Source organism: Scomber japonicus, chromosome 16, assembly GCF_027409825.1.
Source record: "Scomber japonicus isolate fScoJap1 chromosome 16, fScoJap1.pri, whole genome shotgun sequence".
Taxonomy (NCBI): Eukaryota; Metazoa; Chordata; class Actinopteri; order Scombriformes; family Scombridae; genus Scomber; species Scomber japonicus.
In genome coordinates, this window is record NC_070593.1 from 17,396,675 (window position 1) to 17,418,290 (window position 21,616).

The 21,616-nt window shown below is 43.0% G+C and overlaps 1 protein-coding gene across 4 annotated transcripts; it reads left to right on the plus strand.

Moving 5' to 3' along the window:
- Window positions 1–467: 467 nt before the first annotated feature.
- ktn1 (kinectin 1) lies at window positions 468–21,208 on the plus strand. 4 transcript variants are annotated; one of them, XM_053336295.1, is made up of 36 exons: window positions 468–605; window positions 5,060–5,775; window positions 5,874–6,032; window positions 6,147–6,263; window positions 6,358–6,488; window positions 6,604–6,708; window positions 6,806–6,946; window positions 7,128–7,234; window positions 7,514–7,658; window positions 8,342–8,438; window positions 8,528–8,712; window positions 8,988–9,077; window positions 9,180–9,217; window positions 9,321–9,411; window positions 9,612–9,680; window positions 9,794–9,831; window positions 9,940–10,030; window positions 10,214–10,282; window positions 10,386–10,423; window positions 13,573–13,663; window positions 13,806–13,918; window positions 14,006–14,102; window positions 14,314–14,351; window positions 14,484–14,574; window positions 15,449–15,535; window positions 17,108–17,197; window positions 17,303–17,389; window positions 17,473–17,562; window positions 17,694–17,786; window positions 17,890–17,958; window positions 18,064–18,147; window positions 18,555–18,638; window positions 19,595–19,678; window positions 19,779–19,874; window positions 19,982–20,092; window positions 20,182–21,208. In XM_053336295.1, the coding sequence occupies exons 2-36, from the start codon at window positions 5,061–5,063 to the stop codon at window positions 20,209–20,211; spliced, it is 3,861 nt and encodes a 1,286-aa protein (XP_053192270.1). In that variant the 5' UTR covers window positions 468–605; window position 5,060; the 3' UTR covers window positions 20,212–21,208. The 4 variants fall into 4 exon arrangements, with proteins under 4 accessions (XP_053192270.1, XP_053192271.1, XP_053192272.1 ...); XM_053336296.1 differs by having other exon boundaries at window positions 6,150–6,263; XM_053336297.1 differs by lacking the exon at window positions 18,555–18,638.
- The last annotated feature ends 408 nt before the right edge of the window (window positions 21,209–21,616 follow it).

Genomic DNA, 21,616 nt, shown 5'->3' on the forward strand with positions numbered 1-21,616 from the left:
ACCTTAGGAGATTTAAAAATGCAAAGTGCGGTCTGATAACTAAATACAACAGATCAAGGTGTTTATTGTGACTCCAGTTATTCAAGTACAATTGTGTGAAATTGGCTGATATATAAATATAATAAAACAAAACATAAAAGGCAGTAAAATATATAAATTCATATATTTTTGGACAACATATACATTTTAAAAACATATATAGGCCTCCTTATAAAATACTGAAATACTTAAGCTGATATCCAAGCGCTTTTCTTGTACTCATGTGGTTTATGGACTTTGAGAAAATTATAAGACCACTCCCCTCTTTGCTTTTATCGTCCTTATGATTTAAGAACGCGGGACGTCTCGAAAGGACGGGGTTAAATGATTGCGCCTTAATGTAACAGCGACACCGCTTGGTGTGCTCCGAGTCACAAATCAAGCATCCCCCAGCAGCCTCACTATGACCCGCCCCCGCGAACCAGAAACGGCAGATAGTGTGACGGTCCGGATAGCGCAGAAGAAAGCCAGGCTGGAGCTAACCTGGGAAGTCAGGAGTCTGCCTGAGTCAACGCAGAGCAACGCCATTTCAATACGATCTAAGGGAACTGAATTTGAAGCTACATGTAAGTGTTTTACACACGTTTCTTTCGATATAACGTGAATTTCGTGTTTAATAGGCGCTTATCCCGGTGTTAGCGCTGCTAAGCTCTTTACTCGGGGCCTGGGAACGGCCCTCAGGACTGAAACGGAAGAAAGGAGCAGCAGACCGGGTCAGATATTTCAGGAGAGACGGGGGCTGGGACACCAGCCAGACGAGGCCCGTGGGGGCAGTATCCACGCCTCCTCCTGTCTTTGAAAGGAGAAACAAACTTGGGTGTCGCTGAACGCGTTTTTCCTGGTCACTTCTGTCGTTAAAGACTTCCTCTGTACTAATAATTGGATTGGCCGGCTCACGTTAGTTGACTATCGTTTAACGTGATGTTAGCTAGCTCATTCATCGAGGTGCGACGAGCTCCTTTTCCTACAAGGACTCAACTATTACAGCAACTACTTGTAGCAATGTCCAGGCCAGAAGGGATGAGCCTCCACTGTTAGTCATGGTGGAGGAGGAGGGAGCCTGTCGTGCCTGCCGTGCACATGTGTGCCTCCTCTATCGCTTTCACAGCTCGTTTGATTATAACGTGTGATTCAGGAGCACACTAGGACATCTTAGCTTACAAGATGAGATCAGTTCTGGTCTTTTTATGCATCCGTAACCGGCATTGGTATTGCTTTAAGAACAGCTGCCATTACGTGTCTTGATTCACTAGTCTGTAATGTTACAAGGCCGGCGATTACACATGACTTAGCATGCTGGGACATTTGGTACTCTGCCTTTGTGATCTGCCCTTGTTGAACGGTCAGGTGGCTTTGTGGACATCATCCTGTCTTAAGGACAAGTCGAGATGTTGAGACTTATTTCTGGTATTGAAATTAACGGCATGGGTGTTAAACTTACATGTACATTAAGGGGATGATTGAGCTTAAGACATGGCTATGAATGGCTGTTACACTATGTACTAGTTACGCCCAGATCTGTATAGTCTGTTAAATTGATTTTAATCCAAAATAAACTCTTAATTTAAGTACTTTTCTGGAGATTACTGGAAATCCTTCACGGACTACTTGTCTCCACTTTGTGAAACTTCGGCGCAGAGTCCACTTCTCCTCTCTACCCTTATGTCGTTAGCATAACCATCTTGTAGACATCTCCTATCTGACACCTCCGGCTTATTAACTTAAGGTGTATCTGCTTATCATGGGTGTCTTCAGTTCCACACAATTCAATAGTACTGCCCTTAAGTTCCTTGTTGCATCTTTACCAGGAAGACTATTTCTGACTATTACCGTCACTCATGTGTTAATGTTTTCCACTACAAACTCACTTTGTACTTTGCCACTTGTAGTTTAGTTTATTACCAGAATACTGATAACGGTGATATATCAGTTTGTCTTCCTTACTGCTCAGTTGTCCCACCTATCACTCTAAACTAGTGTTTTAATTACCTGTGATTATTGAAACTTAACAAATAAAAGATTAGTCATTAGTGGATAAGGGTTGTAAAATGATCGCAAATATGCCAAAAAAATAGTATATAATATGTAATAAATAGTAGCAGTTTGATTTGTGTTCGATTTTCATGTTGTAAATTGCACTTGTGGTCTGTGCATAATACCTCTGAGAGGAATTGTGCACTTAAGTACCTTGATGTTTCTGTGCTCTCCTGGACCACAAATATGCTGTTCAGTAAATGGTTACCATCTTAAAGATATTATGTGTAGTGTGTGCCGCTTGGCCTGGTTTTCAAGAACTATCTGCATCGCTTTTTGGGCCCGATAGTCATCAGGAGTTCCTCTGTCTCAACGCCTGCCAAATCAGGAGGGCCGGCCAGCCAAGAGGCTAGATTCCGGGGAGCCAACGGCCCGAGAGGGCTTTGTCCTCTGGGCTCATTTTGATGCTGGGACAAGGCTCAGGCTGCGCAAGGAGACTCATGCACCTTCAACTCTGAAGTGTTGGACTGAAAGAAAACAAGCAGGCCTCAAACTTTCACACCACTTACTCCACCCTCACTTTACATGCCAAGAGGCAATGTTGCTTTAAGAGTTATTTTGCAGCTTCAATTGGTTCTGGACATGGGAGTTTCCTGGAACATACAATTGATGTGACATTTAAAAAAAAAAAAAACATTTCCTGATTTGGTAGCTATTGAAAGTGAGTTGTATCTCAATCTAAACCTTGTTCCTTACTTCACCCATGCTGTGTATGTACAGTACTGTGCTTATACAGTTCATGTTGAAGTTTTTGACAATAATATCCTCCAGGCCACAGAAAGGCTTTGACCATTAGATGCTACCCAGTAGCCTGAGTTCATGGATTCTGTGCTAACATCATGCTGTCCAAAATGAATGACTCATCTGCTAATGAGGTCAGAGATTATAGAGAGACTATATTTATCTACACAGGTGAGCAGGGAATGAAAAAAATCTCAAGTACAGGCTAATGTTTTGGGGTTATTTTTAAATTATGGTATGGATTGTTAACCCTGTTGGTTGCACAGTGTGTTCTAAACCAACAGCCATTTCTCTGCTCACAGTTAACATATATTGTTATGAATTTGCCTCCAGCTGTAGCCTATCGAGTGTGGAGGAATGTGTGCTCTTTGACACACATGCCATACATACACATGCAAGGAATTGAAGTGGATAGGTACTGAATGTACCAATCCACTGTGAGGAAAAACCTGTCAGATGTGTTTAGTCAGAGTCAAAGATCGAAAAACAATGTTGAAAACAGTTTTTAAAAGTTCTTTATTATATAATTAGAGGTTTGTTGTAATTTATGTTTAAAGTAAACACTTGGCGGTTCAACAGTAAATTATTTGTTTAGATTAAGAAGTCAAATATGAGACGTGTGTGTGTGTGTGACATAATGAAGGTTTTTGAGGTGGGTGTGAAACAGAGTCAACATTACACTATAGGCCTAAGCTTGTCAGTCCTCAGGAAGGTCTGCAGTGGAAGTTATTCTTAAATGTATTATCATTAATCTGCTTAATCCAAAGTCTAAAGAGGCCTGGCCTACGACACTGACTCCCACGCTACATTACCGCCACAGATCTTTGGTATAGGATGGATTGTGCAGCACCTCAGGTCTGTACCGCATTGTTGACATCATGATTCTGCTGTCGTCACCTCAGGTCAACTTGTCTCCATTTTCGAAACACTGTTTTTTTTATTTTTGTAATAAGCACACAAGTTTGCACAAGGCCTTGTTGTGTGTTAGTTTGCAAGACACATTTTCCTGAGTGAGATCCTGAGTCCAAAAAGTGATGCAGCCCAGATGCGATAATGTTTGAGAAGGTTTTCCATTTTTTTGATCAGAAACGTTGGCACTGCACACTCCCTGCGTACCCCAACAGCTGGCATGAAGATGAAATATTTTTCACCGAGCAGCATGGTGTTTGTTTGAAATTGTTGGCATTGTTGGAACATTGCTTGGCTGAAAAATCTGCATTCATTGATGATGCACATATGTATAAAATATGTGAGTAACTGTTGCTATGTCACATATGAGCCTATGTCTTAATAGCCATCATGCAGGCATTTCCTCAATATTGTTTATCCTGAGAAATGACAAATCCCCAGACAGCACTAGTGTTTAAACCTGTTTTATAATGGCTTTAAAAGCTATAAGATTCAAATTATTACAGCTTTATTCACATTTATTCCACCCCAATTCATTCTCACTACATAGGCTTGAGGAGACAACCAATAGTTCATGAGAATATCTTTGGCAGATATAAAACCGATTTACTCTCAGGACCTCTTGACTCTGTAAACCTTCCCTGTAATGCCTTTTTTGCTATAAGCAAGCAGGGGCCAAACTGCAGCTGCAGCAGACCTCACTGGGTGACACTTGCACATGGGTGTATTTTTGCCTCCTGCAAATCCACCCTGATATGAGTTAAGAATATCACCATGTTGTCCCTGTGAGGGCTGAAGGAGGAAACCGACTAAATGAGCCAGTGAGCCATCTTCTCTTTAGCCTAGTTGTCTCTCTGATGTTCTTAACCTAGTTTGTCTCCTTTATAAGCCAATGTGAGTGAAGTCATTATTCTCTTCTATTGTTTTCTTATCTGGCTTTCATAATCCTCGCCAGGAACATAAGTAAAGGTAAGGAAAATGCTAAGAAGTGTTGCTGGTTTAGTGTTGTCTAATTGGATAATATCACTAAGAGAGGACATGGTGTGACAGCCCTCTCACACATACCCTCTCAGCACTATTGATGTACTAACACCTCCACTCCCCCATATATCATACTCATACCACTTCACACATCACAGACTAGCTCTCCTGGCTTGTAGCAGTGGTTGCCCATTAATATTCTCTGAGGAACTCAACCAAGGCTGTTATATTCTTGAGATCACTGGAATTGAGTGGGTTTTGACAATTTTGTTGTCTTTGTTGGTAGAAATCTGTTATCATAATCATAACTAAACACCTTTTTTTCTTCCCCTCATGTCTTCCTCCTTTTCTGCAGAATGGCGGTGGATATCTACGACTCTCAGTATTTGCTCATCCTGGCCCCTTCCCTGGTCATCGCCCTCATGTTCCTCTTCTTCTGGCTCTTCATGAAAGAAACCTCCTATGATGAGGTGCTGGCCCGGCAGAAACGCGACCTCAAGCTACCGCCGTCCAAGCCAGACACCCGTAAGAAGAATGACAAAAAGAAGAGCAAGAAGAAGGAGAGTGCTAGTGGAGGAGGTGGTGGCGGCGGAGGTGGAGGAGAGTCTGAAGAGGACCTGAGGGACTTCGATTTAGCTGATGGTGCCAACAGTTCCGCTTTGGAGATTGAGGAGGAACCCGAACCAGTGGCTTCACCAGCTCCTGCTCCACCAACACCAACTCCCTATGTGCCTGTTTCAGTGTCAACGGAGGCTCCTGCTGGTCTGAGGGAGAGAAAGAAGAAGGAGAAGAAGGCAGCCAAGGCTGCCGCTGCTGCTGCGGCGGCCGCCGCTGCCACTGCTGCCACTGCTGCAGCTATAACTTCCCCTTCTGAGGAGCCAGAAGTGAACGGCTCAAAGCCAGTCAGCCGTAAGACAGAAGTCCCTCTAGCTGCTAGCAAACAGTCCAGCCCACCCCCTCCCCAGCTTGAAGTCCAGATCCAGGTCCAGGCTGCCTCGGCTCCTGCTCAGGCTCAGACACCTCCCCAGACCTCTGGGAAGAGAAACAAGAAGAAACAAAAAACTGAGCCCAGTGAGTATCCAAGAGTCTAGGAAATTGTTGAAATGGCTTAAATGATGATTGAATATCCTCTCACAGACAATATTTTCCCCCTGGCTGTCTCTATTTAGTGGATGACCAGCAGCCAGAGGTTAAAGCAGAGCAAGCTCCAGCACCAGTCAAGAAGGAAGCTCCTATTGTGGCTGAAACCAAAGTTCTGGATGGCGCAGCTCCAAGCGCCACCAGCGGCAAGAAGAAGAACCATGCCAAGAAGCAGAAGACCGAGCCTGGTAGTGATGATGCTTTGATCACACACGTGAAACTATATCTGAACCTATTGACAGTGCTGAAACTGAATCCTGAACTTGCCACCTTGTAATTAACCAGTTTTTCCTCAAATCCAGTAGATGAATCCCATGTTATGGCTGACTCAGCAGCTTCTGCCAACCACCAAGCAGCCAATAATGATGATATACCATCCAAAGGGAGTGGAAAGAAACAGAAGAATGAGACGGACAAGGGTGAGAAAAGACCCAAGTTTTTAGAAGCCTTAATAATATTATTTATAAAATAACCTGCTTAATTGCATCTCCCAATGTTGTGTGTTTTTGACAGAGAACACGGAGGTGAAGCTGAAGGAGCTGCTGTCTGGTCTGTCCAGCCTGGCTCTGTCAGAGGCAGAGGCTGTCAGTGTGATTGCTCTCCTCCGAGAGAAGAGCCCTAGTGCCTTGGATGCTTGGCACAAAGTGAGAGATGAATAAGTGAAAAATGTCAATTAGGTGTAATTTGCATTTGGCAAGAGACCCAGAATTTTAGGTTGATTATACAATATTTGTATCATCTCATGTCTCTCACAACTAGTCTGCAGCCAGACCAGACCCAGCTACCCAGGAACGAGAGCGACTCCTAGTAACTCTGCAAGAGGAGGCCTCCATTGCCAAGGACAAAGTGAAACAGCTTGGCCAGGTCCAGATTGCCATGCCTGACCTAATGAATGACATGATATTGATAATTATACATTCCTGACAGGCTTCTTATGCTTTGCTTTGCCTCTTTACTTCAGGAACTTCAGGTTGAGAAGCAAAAGACTGGCCGGGTGGAAGCTGTGATGAGAGAGCAAGTTGCAGCCATGGAGAAAGAAATGGGAAGCATGCAAGCCAAAGCACAAGGCAGCTACCAGGAGATCCAGAGCATGCAGATAAAGGTGAAAATAGTATGCATTTCTTTCCAATTACATTGCTTTATCATCAGTATAGTTGTATTGTATCAGAAAACATTCATCAAATACAATTCATAAATATTTTAAAAACCCTGTTTTAGTTTCCATTTGCATTCATCTCAATGCTTTATGGCGATCAAGACTAATTCCCACAATTCATGTGTAGTTCCAGCAGGTGAGGGAGCAGCTGGAGAGCCAGATCACTCGACTGCAGCAGGAGAACGGCATCCTGAGGGACGCAGTCAGCTCTGCCACCAACCAGATGGAAAGCAAGTGAGTGCAGCACTGCAGGAGATAAGAATAACTAATCATCCAGTGTAGAGTTTCATACATGTCTTGTCTGCTCAGCTTGGTAAAACAGTCATCCAGTTCATATTAGAATTTCAGGTCATAGTCTTTGCACTTTCTACCTTAACATGATCCAGTGTTGCTCACATTATGCAGTTACACAATGTGAAAATCCCTGTAAAGCCTATTTGCAGTTTGGTTTGTCAACAGCTTCTCTCTATAAAAAAAAATAATTTGTGCTTATGTATGTACGTTACTCGACAGGAATTCAGCAGAGCTGAACAAGCTGCGTTCAGAGTACGCCGGTCTGATGAAAGAGCTGGCAGACAACAACAGCAAGCTGCAGCAGGAGGAGCACCAGAGGAAGTCGCTGGAGGTCAGCTACAAGCAGAACGTGTCCCAGCTGGAGGTGCGTTAATCCAGATGCACATTGTGTTTGTTTAGCCTGGGCTTCAGCTTCCCTAGCTGAGACAAAAATTAACTGAGCTGTACAAAACCTAGGCATGCCGCACAGCTTCAAATCTGGTTGGTGGGTGGGGCAGCTTTACTAGGGAAATGGGAGGAGGTTATAGTGGATGTCCTGGGGAGGGGTGTGGGGAAATAGAACCTAGGTCGGGAGGACCGTGTTGACTTTGGAAGCTGGAATGTGGAGGCTTTGTGCTGTTTGTATAAACAACACTCTCCTGCTAGACACCCACATAAATCTTTCCTGTCTTTTTTTTTTTTTGCATTGGCCATGATCAAAGATTGAAATTTCAGTTGCTGGCTTGACATAAGCAGGCCTCGGCAAAGAACCTCAGAGCCACATCAAAAATTCAAGTTTTTATGACAGAAAACGTTTTTTTTTTTTTTTTTATTGCATAGTCGAGAAAAAAATACAAAGAACTGTTTCAAAAGTTTTATCATTTTGATCCATCCATTTGGATAGATCAAAATGACAAAAGTACACCAGATATAATGTGCCTCCCACGCTACCAGGCGTAGATAATCAATTTTCTCTTAATTCCCCACCCATACTAACATTTTTATAATTCCAATATAAAGTAAGGGTGAAAGATGTTAACCAAGTTGGATGTATTTTTCAATTCTCAGGCCCAACTACAAGATGCTAAGCGACGCTGGGAAGAACTGCAAAACTTCCTCCACAACGTCAATGCTGAGAGAGAGAAACTTCAGGCCTCTAAGCAAGGTGATTAAACATGATATGACACTTATAATGTGATCCTTTTTAAATAGTTGATTCAGGTGACATTCAGAATTGTTCATGTGTGGGTGCAGAGATCCACAGCCAGCTGCTGGCAGCGGAGACGGAGATGAACAACAAGAACAAGGAGATCCAGAATCTACATAACAGCCTGACTGAAGCCATGGTCTCCAAGGAGCGGCTTGAACAAAGAGTGATGGAGCTTCAGGTGGCGTCCCAGCACAGTATGCCTGACGATGCTCTGCAAGCCCGGGCTCAGGTGAGGCACCACAGCATCATGAGTCAGTTCGTATTTGTCTTGTTTCTATCTATTTGTCTTGTTGTATACAACATCAACCCTATAGATGGCGAAAAAAGACACAGGTTGTACTTTTATTGAATGCGATTATATGGAATTGGATCAGATTGAGCTGAATTGTACTGTGACAGAATACAGTTATATTGATAGTTTCATAGTACACTTAAGTATTTCCACATCTAGATGCAGTGCAGCACACATTCTTAGTACTCACTAATATATTCTGCTTTTAACAGGAACTTCTGAATGAAAACAAAGGTCTTCAGGTCCAGAATGAGACACTGCAAGTCCAGAATGAAAGCCTACAGGTCCAGATCTCCTCACAGGTATATGGGTCAACCTCACAAACTTAAGCTTAGTTGGTGTTTAATGTACCCACATATCTGTGAGAATATATTTGTTAATTAGATATTGTTTTTCTCATTAAGGTCACCCATGTCTCTCACATTGAGGAGCTACAAAAGCTGTAAGGAAGGACAAAAAAAAATTTCAAACAGTGATTTTTATTTACTGATATAATTTTCAGTGCTGATTTGTGTGTTCTCCCAACTCTTCCCTGGTCTATCCAGGCTGTCTGAGAAAGAGTTGCAGAGGAAGAGTCTGGAGGATTCTCTGAATGCTGAGAGGAGTAGTGGGGCCACTAGAGAAACTAACATGCAGGTATAAGCACTACATCATCTACAGCTTCTTCTTATGCTAACATTGCATTGGTTCATTAGTCAGCAGGAATTTGTTATAGGCCTCTCATTGTGCCCAACGGCTGAAGACAATGTACACCACACTGTAGGAAAGAGAACATGTCGGTGCACATTTCAGATGCTAACTGGTCTTCATCCAACTCTCTTTCCTGTTTCTGTCAGGCCTTGCACAATGAGAACATGTCGCTGAAGGCAGAGATTCAGAATCTGCAGGCACAGATTTCTGATCAGGTCAGCTTTGCAACTTGACTGTTTTTCCAAATGAAATAAGCTTCTGTGAGTTTGTGTTCTTCTGTTTGACACACAACCTTTCTTTCTATGTGCCTTCAATTCTCCCCACGCAGACTGCCTCCCAGCTTGCTTTGGACCAGATCCAGCAAAGGTGTGTGGAAAAGTGAATAGTTAGGCTTGTTATTCCATCTATACTGTTAATAATAATCCATAATCAGTCAGTGAATTACCTTTTTATTAAACATTTCTTCCTATTCAGTGTCCAGGAGAAAGAGGAGAACATGAAAACCATAGAGGGCCTGCTGGAGAAGGGGCTGATCGAGGTGGCCAACAAAGAAGAGAAGCTCAAGGTGTCTGTTTTTCTTTGGTTCTAGAAAAAGATAGCTGATGGTAGCAGAGCCTCACACACCCACACACACATCCACATTTGACTGACATCAGCACACCTCAAGTGACTCTGCATTTCACTGTCTGCCTTGTAATCACTTTCACTAATGGGGGGAAAAAGTCATTAATTTCTTTCCCTGATGCAGGCTGCAAGAGAAGAGAACGTGACATTGAAGCAAGAAATGGAGACCATGAATATAAAGATGGCAGAACAGGTGAGCTGGTCTAAAATCTGTAATAAATATCAGTTATGGTTTTGTTTGTTTTTTTCACCTCATTTTGTATTCATTTGTGTTGCAATTTCTCCCCTAATCACAGGCATCATCAGAGTCAATAGTAGAAGAACTCCAGAGCAAGTAAGATCAGTTTAATTGACTTTGTCTTTTAGGAATCGTGTTCGTGGTCAACATAAACACATAGTTAGATGGAAATGGCTAACTTTAATTCTATTATGTATAGGTTTCACTGTCTAAGAGCTGTCACTATTGGATTAACGTACAGTCATGATTTTTAAAATTTTTTTTTTTTTGCGCCATTGTGTCCTTCACAATTACCCCTCAGGTCAGCGTCTACAGTGTATAAGACTGAAAGAAAATATGACTCATACTTATCATTATGCCCGCAAAGTCAGTGTTTCTGTCTTTCCTGCCAAGCTGGTCACATCACGAATTACCTCCACGCTTGCTGCAAGACATGCCTCGATACCGGACATGCCAGGCTGGCATTCACTCCAGGGCCATGTGCCCCTATAGTGCAGGCCTGCCTGTGACAGACAAACTTTTGCAAACAGTCCCTTCACGAAAAAGTTAGCTTTGCAGTTGAAGAAACCCTGCATCCAAAAGGGACATGATAACTGTCCCTTTCTCTCTGAGACCTGACCTATTTGGAAAACCCCTCATGTTCTTTTGACCAGGACTCCTCTCGGGCGAGCTGTGTCGTACTGTCACCTCTGGGCATATTATCCTCACACAGTCATATGTATAAGGCGCTATATGCATGTTATATACTCAAGCCCTCTTCTAACTTATTTGTATGTATGAGTTTTGGGACAGTCGGAGTGTGTAACGAGCACCCCTGCTGCCTTTCCCAGTATAAGTTCACTAGATGTGAGGTGTGTTTACACATATCAGTGTACACGGACGCATCTCTCTTTAGAAGGAATGTGTCAGTCTCAAGTTGTGGAAGAAATGTGGCCACGTAAACTACCTGGAGCTGTCCACAGTGCTGAAACACTTGCTCGACTGTTGAAAGACAAACATGGTGATGAAGACAGATAACAAGACAGTAGCAACTTAGACAAATGACCAGTGTGGTGTTACCTCAGTTTGGCTACTGAAAATTACCAGAAGCCTCCTGCTGTGGGCTCACACAAATCTCCTCATCAGAGCAGTATATCCCAGGCAGACAGAACAGAGCTGCAGATCTGGTGTCACAGGGACATCCATCTCAAAACGAATGCAGCTTGAATCCCAGACTTTTGAGCATTATGGCACAGGTTTGGGGGAGCAGGAGTGGATTTGTTAGCCACATAAGAAAATGCTGTAGTTTTCTATGAGAGCATGAGACGTTCCTCCTCTGGGCGTGGATGCCTTCTCTCCCCAGCCATGGGCCAGAGCTCTCCTTTACGTTCTGCATAAATCCATGTTTTTACTGACAACGATACAGCTGCTGTTGGGGGAACCGTGGCAACCTCCATGAAGTACAGATGCGCTCTAACAGCTGGATTTGGGTTTTGCCCCTGAATGGGAGCAGTTAGAAAGATTAAGTTTGTATCTTACACAGCAAAATGGTCTGCTTTTTCAGCACTGGCGTATGGAGAGGGGCACAGACCCTACATGAAGGTATCTTGTGTTAATTTCCCATGGCTCTATCTAATGTTAAACATATGCTGCAGCCATTTAATTCGTGCCATAAGGGCTATGGAGAGAGATTTTTCTTTGCGCCTCAGCTGGTTAAGCGCTTCTTACAAGGAGTCAGAAGCCGGTGACCTGTCATGCACTCCTCGGCACGGCAGCAAGATTACCCCTGGTGTTATGCGCTTGGGAAAACCCTCTTTTGAACCACTAGGTCACAAGTCCCTCTCAAACTACAGTCCTTAAAGACGGCACTTCTTAGCCATGACTTGCGCAAAAAAGTAAGTGATCTATGTGTGCTCTTCTTCTTGCCTCATTATCCGAGATGATGGGAGCTCACTCAGAGGCCGAATCCCACATTCATGCCCAAAGTCATAACCAGCGCTTTTCGTTAAAGAGTTAATTCTCTAAAAGGGTTCTTTCCTCATTGTTGTAGGAATGAGGGAGAGGAAACATCACACTGCCTTTGCCCAGTACATGTGTTGTCTCATTATGTGACACACAGATCAGGCCTCAGTCATAGCAGCTGCTTGTGCATTACAGAGAACATTCTCAGGGTAAGCCCCTGATGAAACAGCGCTTGGCCCACTGGCTCTGTGAAGCTGTAACACCATGCATGTGTCGCAGCAGGGGAAGACCCCCGCTGGGTATTCATGCAACCTCTACAAGGGTTTTGTCCTCCTCCACAGCTCTCCTCAGAGGAATCTCAGTGGCAGACATTTGTGCAGTTGCATCACGGGCTTCACTGTGTCCTTTTTATACGCTTCTATTTGCGTGATAGTTTTCTCTAACTCCGTGTGGAACGTCCTTGGCATCCAACGACACACTGTCAGCTCTGGGCACGTTATGCACTTACAGTCATCTTGGTGGAGAGCCATTATATTCACTGCAAGCTGTCATATACTCAAGCTCTCTTTTCACTTACTTGTACAAGTCTCTAGTGTGGCCACAGTGCGTAATGACCATCCCTGCCTGCTCTCCCAACTTAAGTTTACTGTGTGTGTTCGCTGCGTGTGTTCGCTGTGCGCTCCTGTGAGTGCCATGTGGTATCCTCCTCTACTCGCATCATTGTGTATTAGCGAGTTAATTTGCCTCCATGTTCCTGCTCTGCTTGCATTTCGGACATGGGATAGTGAGTAATTATCATCCCTGCTCTCTCACAGTAGCAGGTGTGTTGCGTGAATGATGTGTCTTGCTTTCACTCTGACCATTCACACAGGGCCAGGAACAGGAGAGAGAGCCATGTTACAGCTTATGTAATTGTATCTTTATTGTGCACTGTGCTCATGGTGCTTGTAAACAGGTCTGTGTTAATGCTTGTGGACTCTGGTGGTCCAGTGGGACATTGACTACATCCAGTTTCACTTATCCCAGAGAGTGAAGATGGAGGTCTATATTTTATAGACTGTTAGTTATGTTTTGTAACCCCATATGCTGAGTATAGACATAGCCCTCTAAGATTCAATACCCATCAGCTCTACCAACACGAGTGAAAGAAAAAGCTAGCTCATTTGGGAACAGAACTGATGCCATGCCAGTCTTATATACTATAGATGCATATTATTATAAACATATATCAGTAGATCTTTTAGTTTTATAGACTTAACACATGTCTTGTCATGTGTAATGAGCATTTCATTGTACTTTTATAGGATCCAAGAGAAAGATGTGACGCTAAAATCAATGGAGGAGAGTCTACAGGCAGCACAAGACATCAGCACATCCAGAGAGAAGACAATTGAGGTGTGGGCTTTAATGATATGATGTTAATTTCTTTGTTTCCTCTTTATTAATGAAATAGTTTGTATACAGGTTTCAGGAGACTGGAAATGGCGTCCCATTGTCCTAGTTTGAGCTCTTGTCTGAAGCAGTTTTTGTCTTCCAGGCTCTGGAGCAGCAGTTGGCCGCCCTGCAGGCAGAGATGGAGCAGCTGAGACAGAAGGAGATGCAAGAAGACCTGACCAGTTCTGGTACCCAGCTCCAAGACCTCCAGGCTCAGTAAGTTAACCTTCCGAGTTATCACAATGCAGTCTCTCTGTGTAGCCCTTTACAAACCAGGCTAATAAGGGTACATCTGACCTGCAGGGTAGCAGCGAAGGACCAGGAGATCCAGATGCTGCAGGCTGAGTTGGAGGAAAAGACAAAGGAGCTGAGTGAGAAAATGGAGCAGGTACTTCAACAGGTGAGGATGGTCATTTTACCACGAGAGAACAAATGAAGCTGCAGGGGGTGGATCTCTTGACTCAGGAATTGTTAATGACAATCAGACGTATTCATGTTCTCTTTTTTCTTCTTTTTTAAAAAAATGTTATGTATTTGTGTCTCTCATAAGGGGTATAGGGGATAAAGTTCTCATTCAGTATCAAGTAATAAGGTAATTTTCCCCTCCTCAGTCCCACACAGCAGTGCCAAGCCCAGAACTTCTTACAGCGTGAGTAAAGTTGCATGCTAAAGCATCACTCTTTATATTTGTCACATACTTTTGTTCATTTTAAAGGAGCCTTTACTATGTATGATGAAGATAATGATGTTCATATTGGGTGGTTCTGTTGTCATCTATCAGGTTGTCAGAGAAAGAGAAGCAGGTCTCAGATCTGCAGGGTGAGCTGGCGGAGCTGAGGGACTCCATGGAGCTTCATAGGAAGAAGAACAACGTAGGTTTCCTCCAGATATGACCCGAATTATATAATAAATACATCTACCAGCTCTGGTCTAGCCCTGCGAGAACTCATCCCTCCTTGTGTGGTACCCCAAAACACTCCCCTCACAGTGCAGGTGTTACACTACATACATCCATATTTCCTGTTGTCCACTACCACATAGTTCCACTTGTTTGTTTTTTTTTTTTGTTCTTTTCTTCTTCTTCTTTTTTTCTTTTTTTTTTGGTTAATCGCAATTATTTGTTGTTTTGAACTAAAAAGAAAGCTTTCTTTAGCTAACATTGTTTGCATCATGATTATACACATCAGTACAGATGTCTGTTTTGATTTGGATTGCTTAAGCTGAGCGTTGCATAACAGGGCTTCCAGCCTACTCTTGTTATGTTCGCTGTTGGCCACGATTGTGTTTCAGCAAGCTTGTCTGTGCTTGTGGGTGATTCAGAGCATTAGAAACTCGCCTACCTTTTTATTTTCTAGAGGGACATATTTGATTTGAAAAGCATATTTATGTGGACTTTATTTTTTTATTTTATTTTTTTTCATTTTCATATCTATGCAGTTCTGGACAGCATTACCTTAATTTGAATAGAAAGTAATCACAAAACATTGTTACTATATATATATCTTGCGTATTGTGCATGTTGCTTTTACCCACATGAGGCGTGAGACTGGGACTCTTGAGGCTATTTGTTCATACTTATTTTTAGCGGTTGGAGCATGGGTGAAAAGCAGGGTGCAGTTATTTTTAAAATGAGAAATTTGTCCGGTTTGTTCTGTTACTCTTATCAGTCTGTATTTGAGGGTCACTGAATGCATTTTCCCTGGGGCTGAACTGAAAGTAGTATCTCTCTGGAACTGACCAAAACAGGAGCTTCGGGAGAAAAACTGGAGTGCAATGGAAGCTCTGTCAGCCACCGAGTCCATGCTTCAAGGGAAACTCAGCAAAGCCGTCAAGGTTCGACACCCCACCTCAGTCTGCTCTACTCTAGTTCCAATCTGATGCATCCCCCCAAAATGCAGTTGTTTTGCCATAATTGATCCAATGAGATTTCTTTTTTTCCACCATCATCCATAAGTAAGCTGCATACTCATTTACCTGACTCTCGCCCCTCCCCTCTGTTGTATGGCCTCAAGTTTTCAATTGGCTGTGTGTTGAGCTGGTGAAACTGTGCTACGCTTCCTGGGAATCTCAGAATTTATTAACCCAACAATTATTTGTTTATTTAGTGGATATACTTTACCTTGAAGATTAGAAATATGACATTTTTTCTCTCCTGCCCAAAGCTCAGGCTGATGCTTGGAAATGAGTGTGCAGTGATCTAGAAATTATGTCACTAGTTGTCATTAGATTGAGATTCATGGTAATTGTTTTGCAGCTTCCTGTCTTTCTGTCATGTTACTCATTTCTAGCATGTTTTTTTCCCCCCTCATTCTGCTTTGTGACAACCGTACTGTCAAATAACACCAAATAATCAGTCAAAAAAATATTTTAACTCACTTTGATTGTAATACAGTTGATTCTCAAAGGAAGTTTGAAAACTGTTACTGAACATGCAATATTGTCCCTGTTTCTCAATGCTCTGTGATCACTACGGAAATGTTTTTGTTCCCCAATATGAAGAACATGTAAAGCAGAACCTGTATTTGATATAGCTGCAGGTCCCTTCATGTAGACTTAAGCTGTTCTATTAACAGTTGCAGTGATGTGTGCATATTTTTGCCGTCCTCCCCACCCCCCCTTACAGCAGGGAAGGGTACATGCTGAACTATCAGCACAGCAGCTGCTCTTCTGCCATCTGAGTACAGTAGAAAGCACCTTCTCAGGGCTCAGCCAGGGAGTTCCTTGGCAGCTGTTGTGTACCGTCAACGCACGCCGGTTGTATTCAACTCTACACTTGTGTCAGAGCTGCCTTGTGACAAAGTGCATTAATGTGAATAGTGGTTAAGAGTGCCAGCTGGCTAGTGCTTGGCATACGTTCTCCCTTCAGGCCTCAGAGTGACAGTGCACAATGCTGGCCTATTGTGGGAGGACTGATAGCTACCTTTTCTATTTATTAAAGAGACTCATGGTTTTTAAAATGTCAGGAAGGCGGATTGAAGTGTTTTGTTTTGTTTTTTGTTTGTTTGTAGATTTCATAAGTTGAAATGAAGCGTGTGAGGTGCTCTGAATCTGGGACTTGCCGTAGGTGTGGCCTGTTGAGAGGAGATGATGTAGGCTTAGGGTAATTGGAAGTGGGAGTGAGACAGTGTTTATCCTAATTCCCTTAAGGTATAATTGAGGATGATCTTAAAAGAATCACTCCTGTGTCATTGACTAGAGCGGCCTGATGGATGACTTGATGACGTGGTTTAAAACAAGATAATGGAGACTATTGTGAGGAAGAAGAAAAAAGGTTGTGGTCTTATCTGATCAGATGACTACTGAACCTCATCCTCGCTGCAATGAAATCATTTATACAGTGAGAGCTCAATCCCCCCCTTTTTTTCCCCCCTCCATCTCCATGTGCTCCCTCAAATCACCTTGTAGGAGAACCAGGTGGCACTGGCATCGTATCAGGCTGAGTGTCGAGATGTTCTGCACAGACTTCTGCCCCATGTGCCTCTACCCAATGAGCAGGTATGAATAATACTGAACTATGCACCCTGTGTTTACTCGGCAACAGCTTTCTTGTCCCATATGTTCACTCCTGCCTCTTTTCTCTTCACCTCCTCTTTCTACTAGAACCATCAGGAGTGGCTCCACAGTTTTGAGAGAGCAGTAGCTGAAAGCTCAGCTGCACAATCCACCCCTGCATCAGGGGACTCACAGGTAAATAAAAATCAGGAATTTGCAGTTGAACATTATTCCTTACACTGAGACAACACCAACACTACATACTTTTCTATTACCAGGGACTGGCTGAGAAGCTGAAGGAAGCAGAGGAAACCCAAAGGATTCTACAGAAAGACTGTGAGACATACAAGAAGGTGTTGGCAGAGACGGTGAGATACATTTTTTTTGTGTTCATAGTCATGGTTACACGATCAATGGAATATACAGTGCCATTGAAAAGTTTGGACACACTTGTATGTATCTTGCAAAAACTGAGCTGTCACTCCTGTTGTGTCCACAGGAGGGCATCCTGCAGCGCCTTCAGAACAGCGTGGAGCAGGAAGAGTCTCGCTGGAGGGTGAAGGTGGAGCTATCGCAGGGAGAGCTGAAAGAGGTATGTGTTCAGGTTTAGCCAGAAATGAAACCCAGATATATTATTGCACAGTTTGTTCTTTTCATTGAACCCATTGAACCCATTCTTCTTTCTGTTACCTTAGATGAGCCAGAAAGTCACAGCTCTGGAGCAAGAGATTGAGAGACTAACTGATGGAGCAGAGTTGGAAAATGTCAGTCCTTTTTAAAGCACATTTAAAGTTACATTCTTTTGGACTTCACACTGCCATTTTCACTTGTGTTTGTCTCAATCAAATGTTTCTCTGACCCTTTTGTAGCTGAGAAGAGAAAAGCAGCACTTGGAGTCTGAGTTGGAGAGAGCGGAGCGGGAGAGTGCCACCTATGTGACGGAGGTCAGAGAGGTGAGCAGAATCTGGGCTTCTTCACCCAGAGTTGCCTGTGATCCTCATCGTCATTTCACAGCATTCTGTGGCAAAAGGAGAAGCTCTGTTGTGTGTTCTTTTCATGTTCATGGTGTGTGTGGTTGTTTTTTTTGTTTTTTGTTTTTTCTGTGTTACACCCTGTACGCTTTTTATTTGGGGCTTATAAAATCCACAAAACACAAACGTTTGAATATTGTTGAACGGAAAGTACACTCACCGGACTAACTTCTACTAGACTGACTTTGGTGATGGTGGAATAGTGAGGCCATTCACTCTGTGTTGGTCTGATCAGCTGATATCGCTACGTAGATTCTGTTTTAGTCGTGCTGACCTGGATCGACTCCCACAGACTCCCATTAAACACAGCATCTCAAACTTAATTTCAGCTCAAAGATCTGTTGACTGAATTGCAGACCAGACTTGATGGCTCATATACAGAGGCTATCAGACAGAATGAGGAGCTGAATTTGGTAAGCGTTACTCACCCTCCTAGCTAGAGCTGCTTTTTTAAAATCTTTTCCCATTGCATTCAGCACTGGCTCTACACTGACTGCTACAGAATGGGGTTCTTTACTTCCTGCAGAACTGTTGGTCATCATTCATCACCTCACTAAACATGATTACTTGTACCGGAAAGCATATTTTACACATAAATGTTACTTTGAAGTGTATCAAGAGTCAGAGGCTGCGAATGATGACTCACATTCACAATCGGTGATACTTACAAGACTAACTCTTTCTTGGTCTGGTGTCTAACCAATGGCTTACTAGTCGACTTCGGCAGCGGGCAGAACTATGCTCAGTTTCTCTAACGTCAGTGCCACACCTTTCTGTCTTCAGGCTTAATATAAATCTTGTCTTTTTGTTCGTCTGCCTTGTTGTCTTTGTCTTGCCTTGCCTTGCCTTAGTAACACTGGGGATCTTTCTGTTGTCTTCATCAAGTGTTGTCAGTCTGCATACAGCCGGCATATTGCATAATATGTAAGCTGTGTAAAGTGAATAGTGTAATTATACTGTTTATCTTCCAATCTCTGAGACAGAGGTGGGGAAAAATGACTGCAGTGGTGATGAGGGTTCCAAAGTTGTCATATCCTGTTTCAAAGCATCACGAACCTCAGTGTAGTATTAGGACATCTGATAAGGCTTAAATATGGATACAGGAATATGTCAAAATAGACTTTCCATATAGTGATTCAATTCGTCACAATACAGTCCCTTGATTTGTTTTATTTTCTTTTTGTGTAGCTGTGCTATTTTTGAGCTAAGTAGGACAAGTAAAAGCAGTTTAATCTGTGCAAATGTTGAGCACTTAAAGTTTTTTTTTTTTTTTTTTTTAAACATGCCATACCAAATTATAAATGTGACTCATTGGTGTTATTACGAAGCTGTTGGTTTTACATGTGCTGACTGTGTGTTTTGATTCCAGCTGAAAACCCAGCTCACTGTGACTCTGTCCAAGCTGGAGACAGAAGAGAATGAGAGGCAAAGGGTGGCTGGTGACCTGTATAAGGTACGAATTCTCTAATGACTCACATATATGTATTGCTGATAAGCGTCCATTATGTTGCCACTCTGTTAAAAATGGATCTTTCTAATCCTGAACCACCCAGGCCCAGCAGTCTCTTGATCTGATCCAGGGAGAGCTCTCACAAGTGACCGACAACGCAGATGGCCTGATAGAGAATAGCAGTCTGTCGTCACAGAGAGTAAGAGTCTTGGGGAGTTGGGAGAGTTAAAACAGTTGGATGTGTGCAGTATGTTTTAGTATGTGTGGCATTTATGAGGTGTAAACCTGTTATTCTGTCTCTGGCAGGAGGAGATTGACAGAAAGGAGAAGATGACTGCAGGACTAAACCAAACAGTCAGAGAACTACAGCAGCTGCTACAAGGTGTCAGCCGGCAACTCACCAAGGGACAGGAGGGGGTATGATCAGTTTCTGTACTGTTTACCTTTTCTCTGCTGTTGTATTTGACTGTGGAGTCTGATCCATCTGCATTTGTGCTTTCTTCCAGGAGGCTGACAAAGATCTGCCCAAGGTATAGTGAGAGGAGGACAGGCGCCCACGCAGCCACTTGGACTGCACTACAAAGACCACCCTTGACCTTCGGTCTCTTCACTACCACCATCACACCATACTGTCACACCCAGCCACTTCCCTTCCAGTCTCTGTCACCTCACCTGTGCCATAGGCAGCCTCAAACTGACTCTAGCCAAGGCACCGGCCAACCACTCCCAGACTCACTGTTGGCCACAAGGGAGCAGGCAGAGGTTACCATTAATTCTAAAACACTCCAGACACTGTACCAAAAGAAACACTTCTCCACCCCCACCACATTCCTCTTCTTCAGCAGCATCACCAGTTAATTTTTATTATAATCTTAAAAATGACATTCAGCATAATTCAAACTGCGTGGCAACCATTCCTCTGTTTAGAACACCTGTATTTTTCAATGAAATCCTTTTGAATACTGCAGTAGTTTTTGTTGTTTCTTGTCTCAAGAGGGCAGTGATACAAATTTCCAACTCAACTAAATAAACTTTTGGGTTTTCAATCCTTTTTTTCTTAACTTAAAAAAATATGTATTGTTTAAATGTACCAGTTAGGACCTGCTGAAATACACCATGTTGTTGATCTGTTTGCCTCCCAACCAGCACCTCCTGTGTATCATTGTGCATTCATGAATACATAGCTCCATGCATACTTTGGCTCAGTATAGGGTGGGAGAAGGGAGATCAGAAGGGGTCTCATCATATCAGATGGGTCACTACGTGACTGTAACTATGGAGATGCGTGGACATATTGTACCTAAGTCTGTACTGCAGCTCCAAAGAGAAGGGAGTCTGTGACCCTGGCGGTGGAAGGAGAGGGCCAGGTCAGCAGTGTAGAGTTTTTTAATCCTACTGCAACTACTCTAGGATTAAGTGTCCCATATCATCTGTAATCAACACTCGCTATAATGTTGCTAAGTTCATTAACACTGAAGATTTTGTTCTTTTTGTAACAGGTGATGTTAATAAAAGGGATGCTTGATAAATCTGCCCAGCTTTCTGTGTTGCTTCTTTTTTTTCACTGCACTTCTTTCTCTTTGGCACTGTGGGGCGACATAACCTTGAATAAAAACCGGAATGTGCACAAGAAAGAGCTACTGGTTATGTAGCTTTTGCCAGCAGGTATATTTTACCAAGCAAAATATTTATCTGAAGTCCCAGTACACAATAAACATGTTTGTCATGGAGTGGTGGTATTGTCGGTAAGTGTTTAGTATAACTGGAGAGAGGCTGACACTGTCTGCAGCCTCAATTATGGAACATTTGGGGTGTGACCACTTTCCTGGGATGGTAACATACTGTATAATCTCTCGGGACAGGAGATTCTATTCTCAGCACCAGCATAAGGTTTTACACAAACATTTACATCATTAAGAGGATGTGAAATGGAGTATGCTG

Excerpts from the sequence above, each read along its gene's own strand:
- ktn1 (XM_053336295.1), top strand. The coding sequence starts at position 5,061 with ATGGCGGTGGATATCTACGACTCTCAGTATTTGCTCATCCTGGCCCCT. Across the intron at positions 6,489-6,603 it reads CCTTGGATGCTTGGCACAAA|TCTGCAGCCAGACCAGACCC; the intron begins GTGAGAGATGAA and ends TCTCACAACTAG. Across the intron at positions 13,664-13,805 it reads CCAGAGAGAAGACAATTGAG|GCTCTGGAGCAGCAGTTGGC; the intron begins GTGTGGGCTTTA and ends TTTGTCTTCCAG.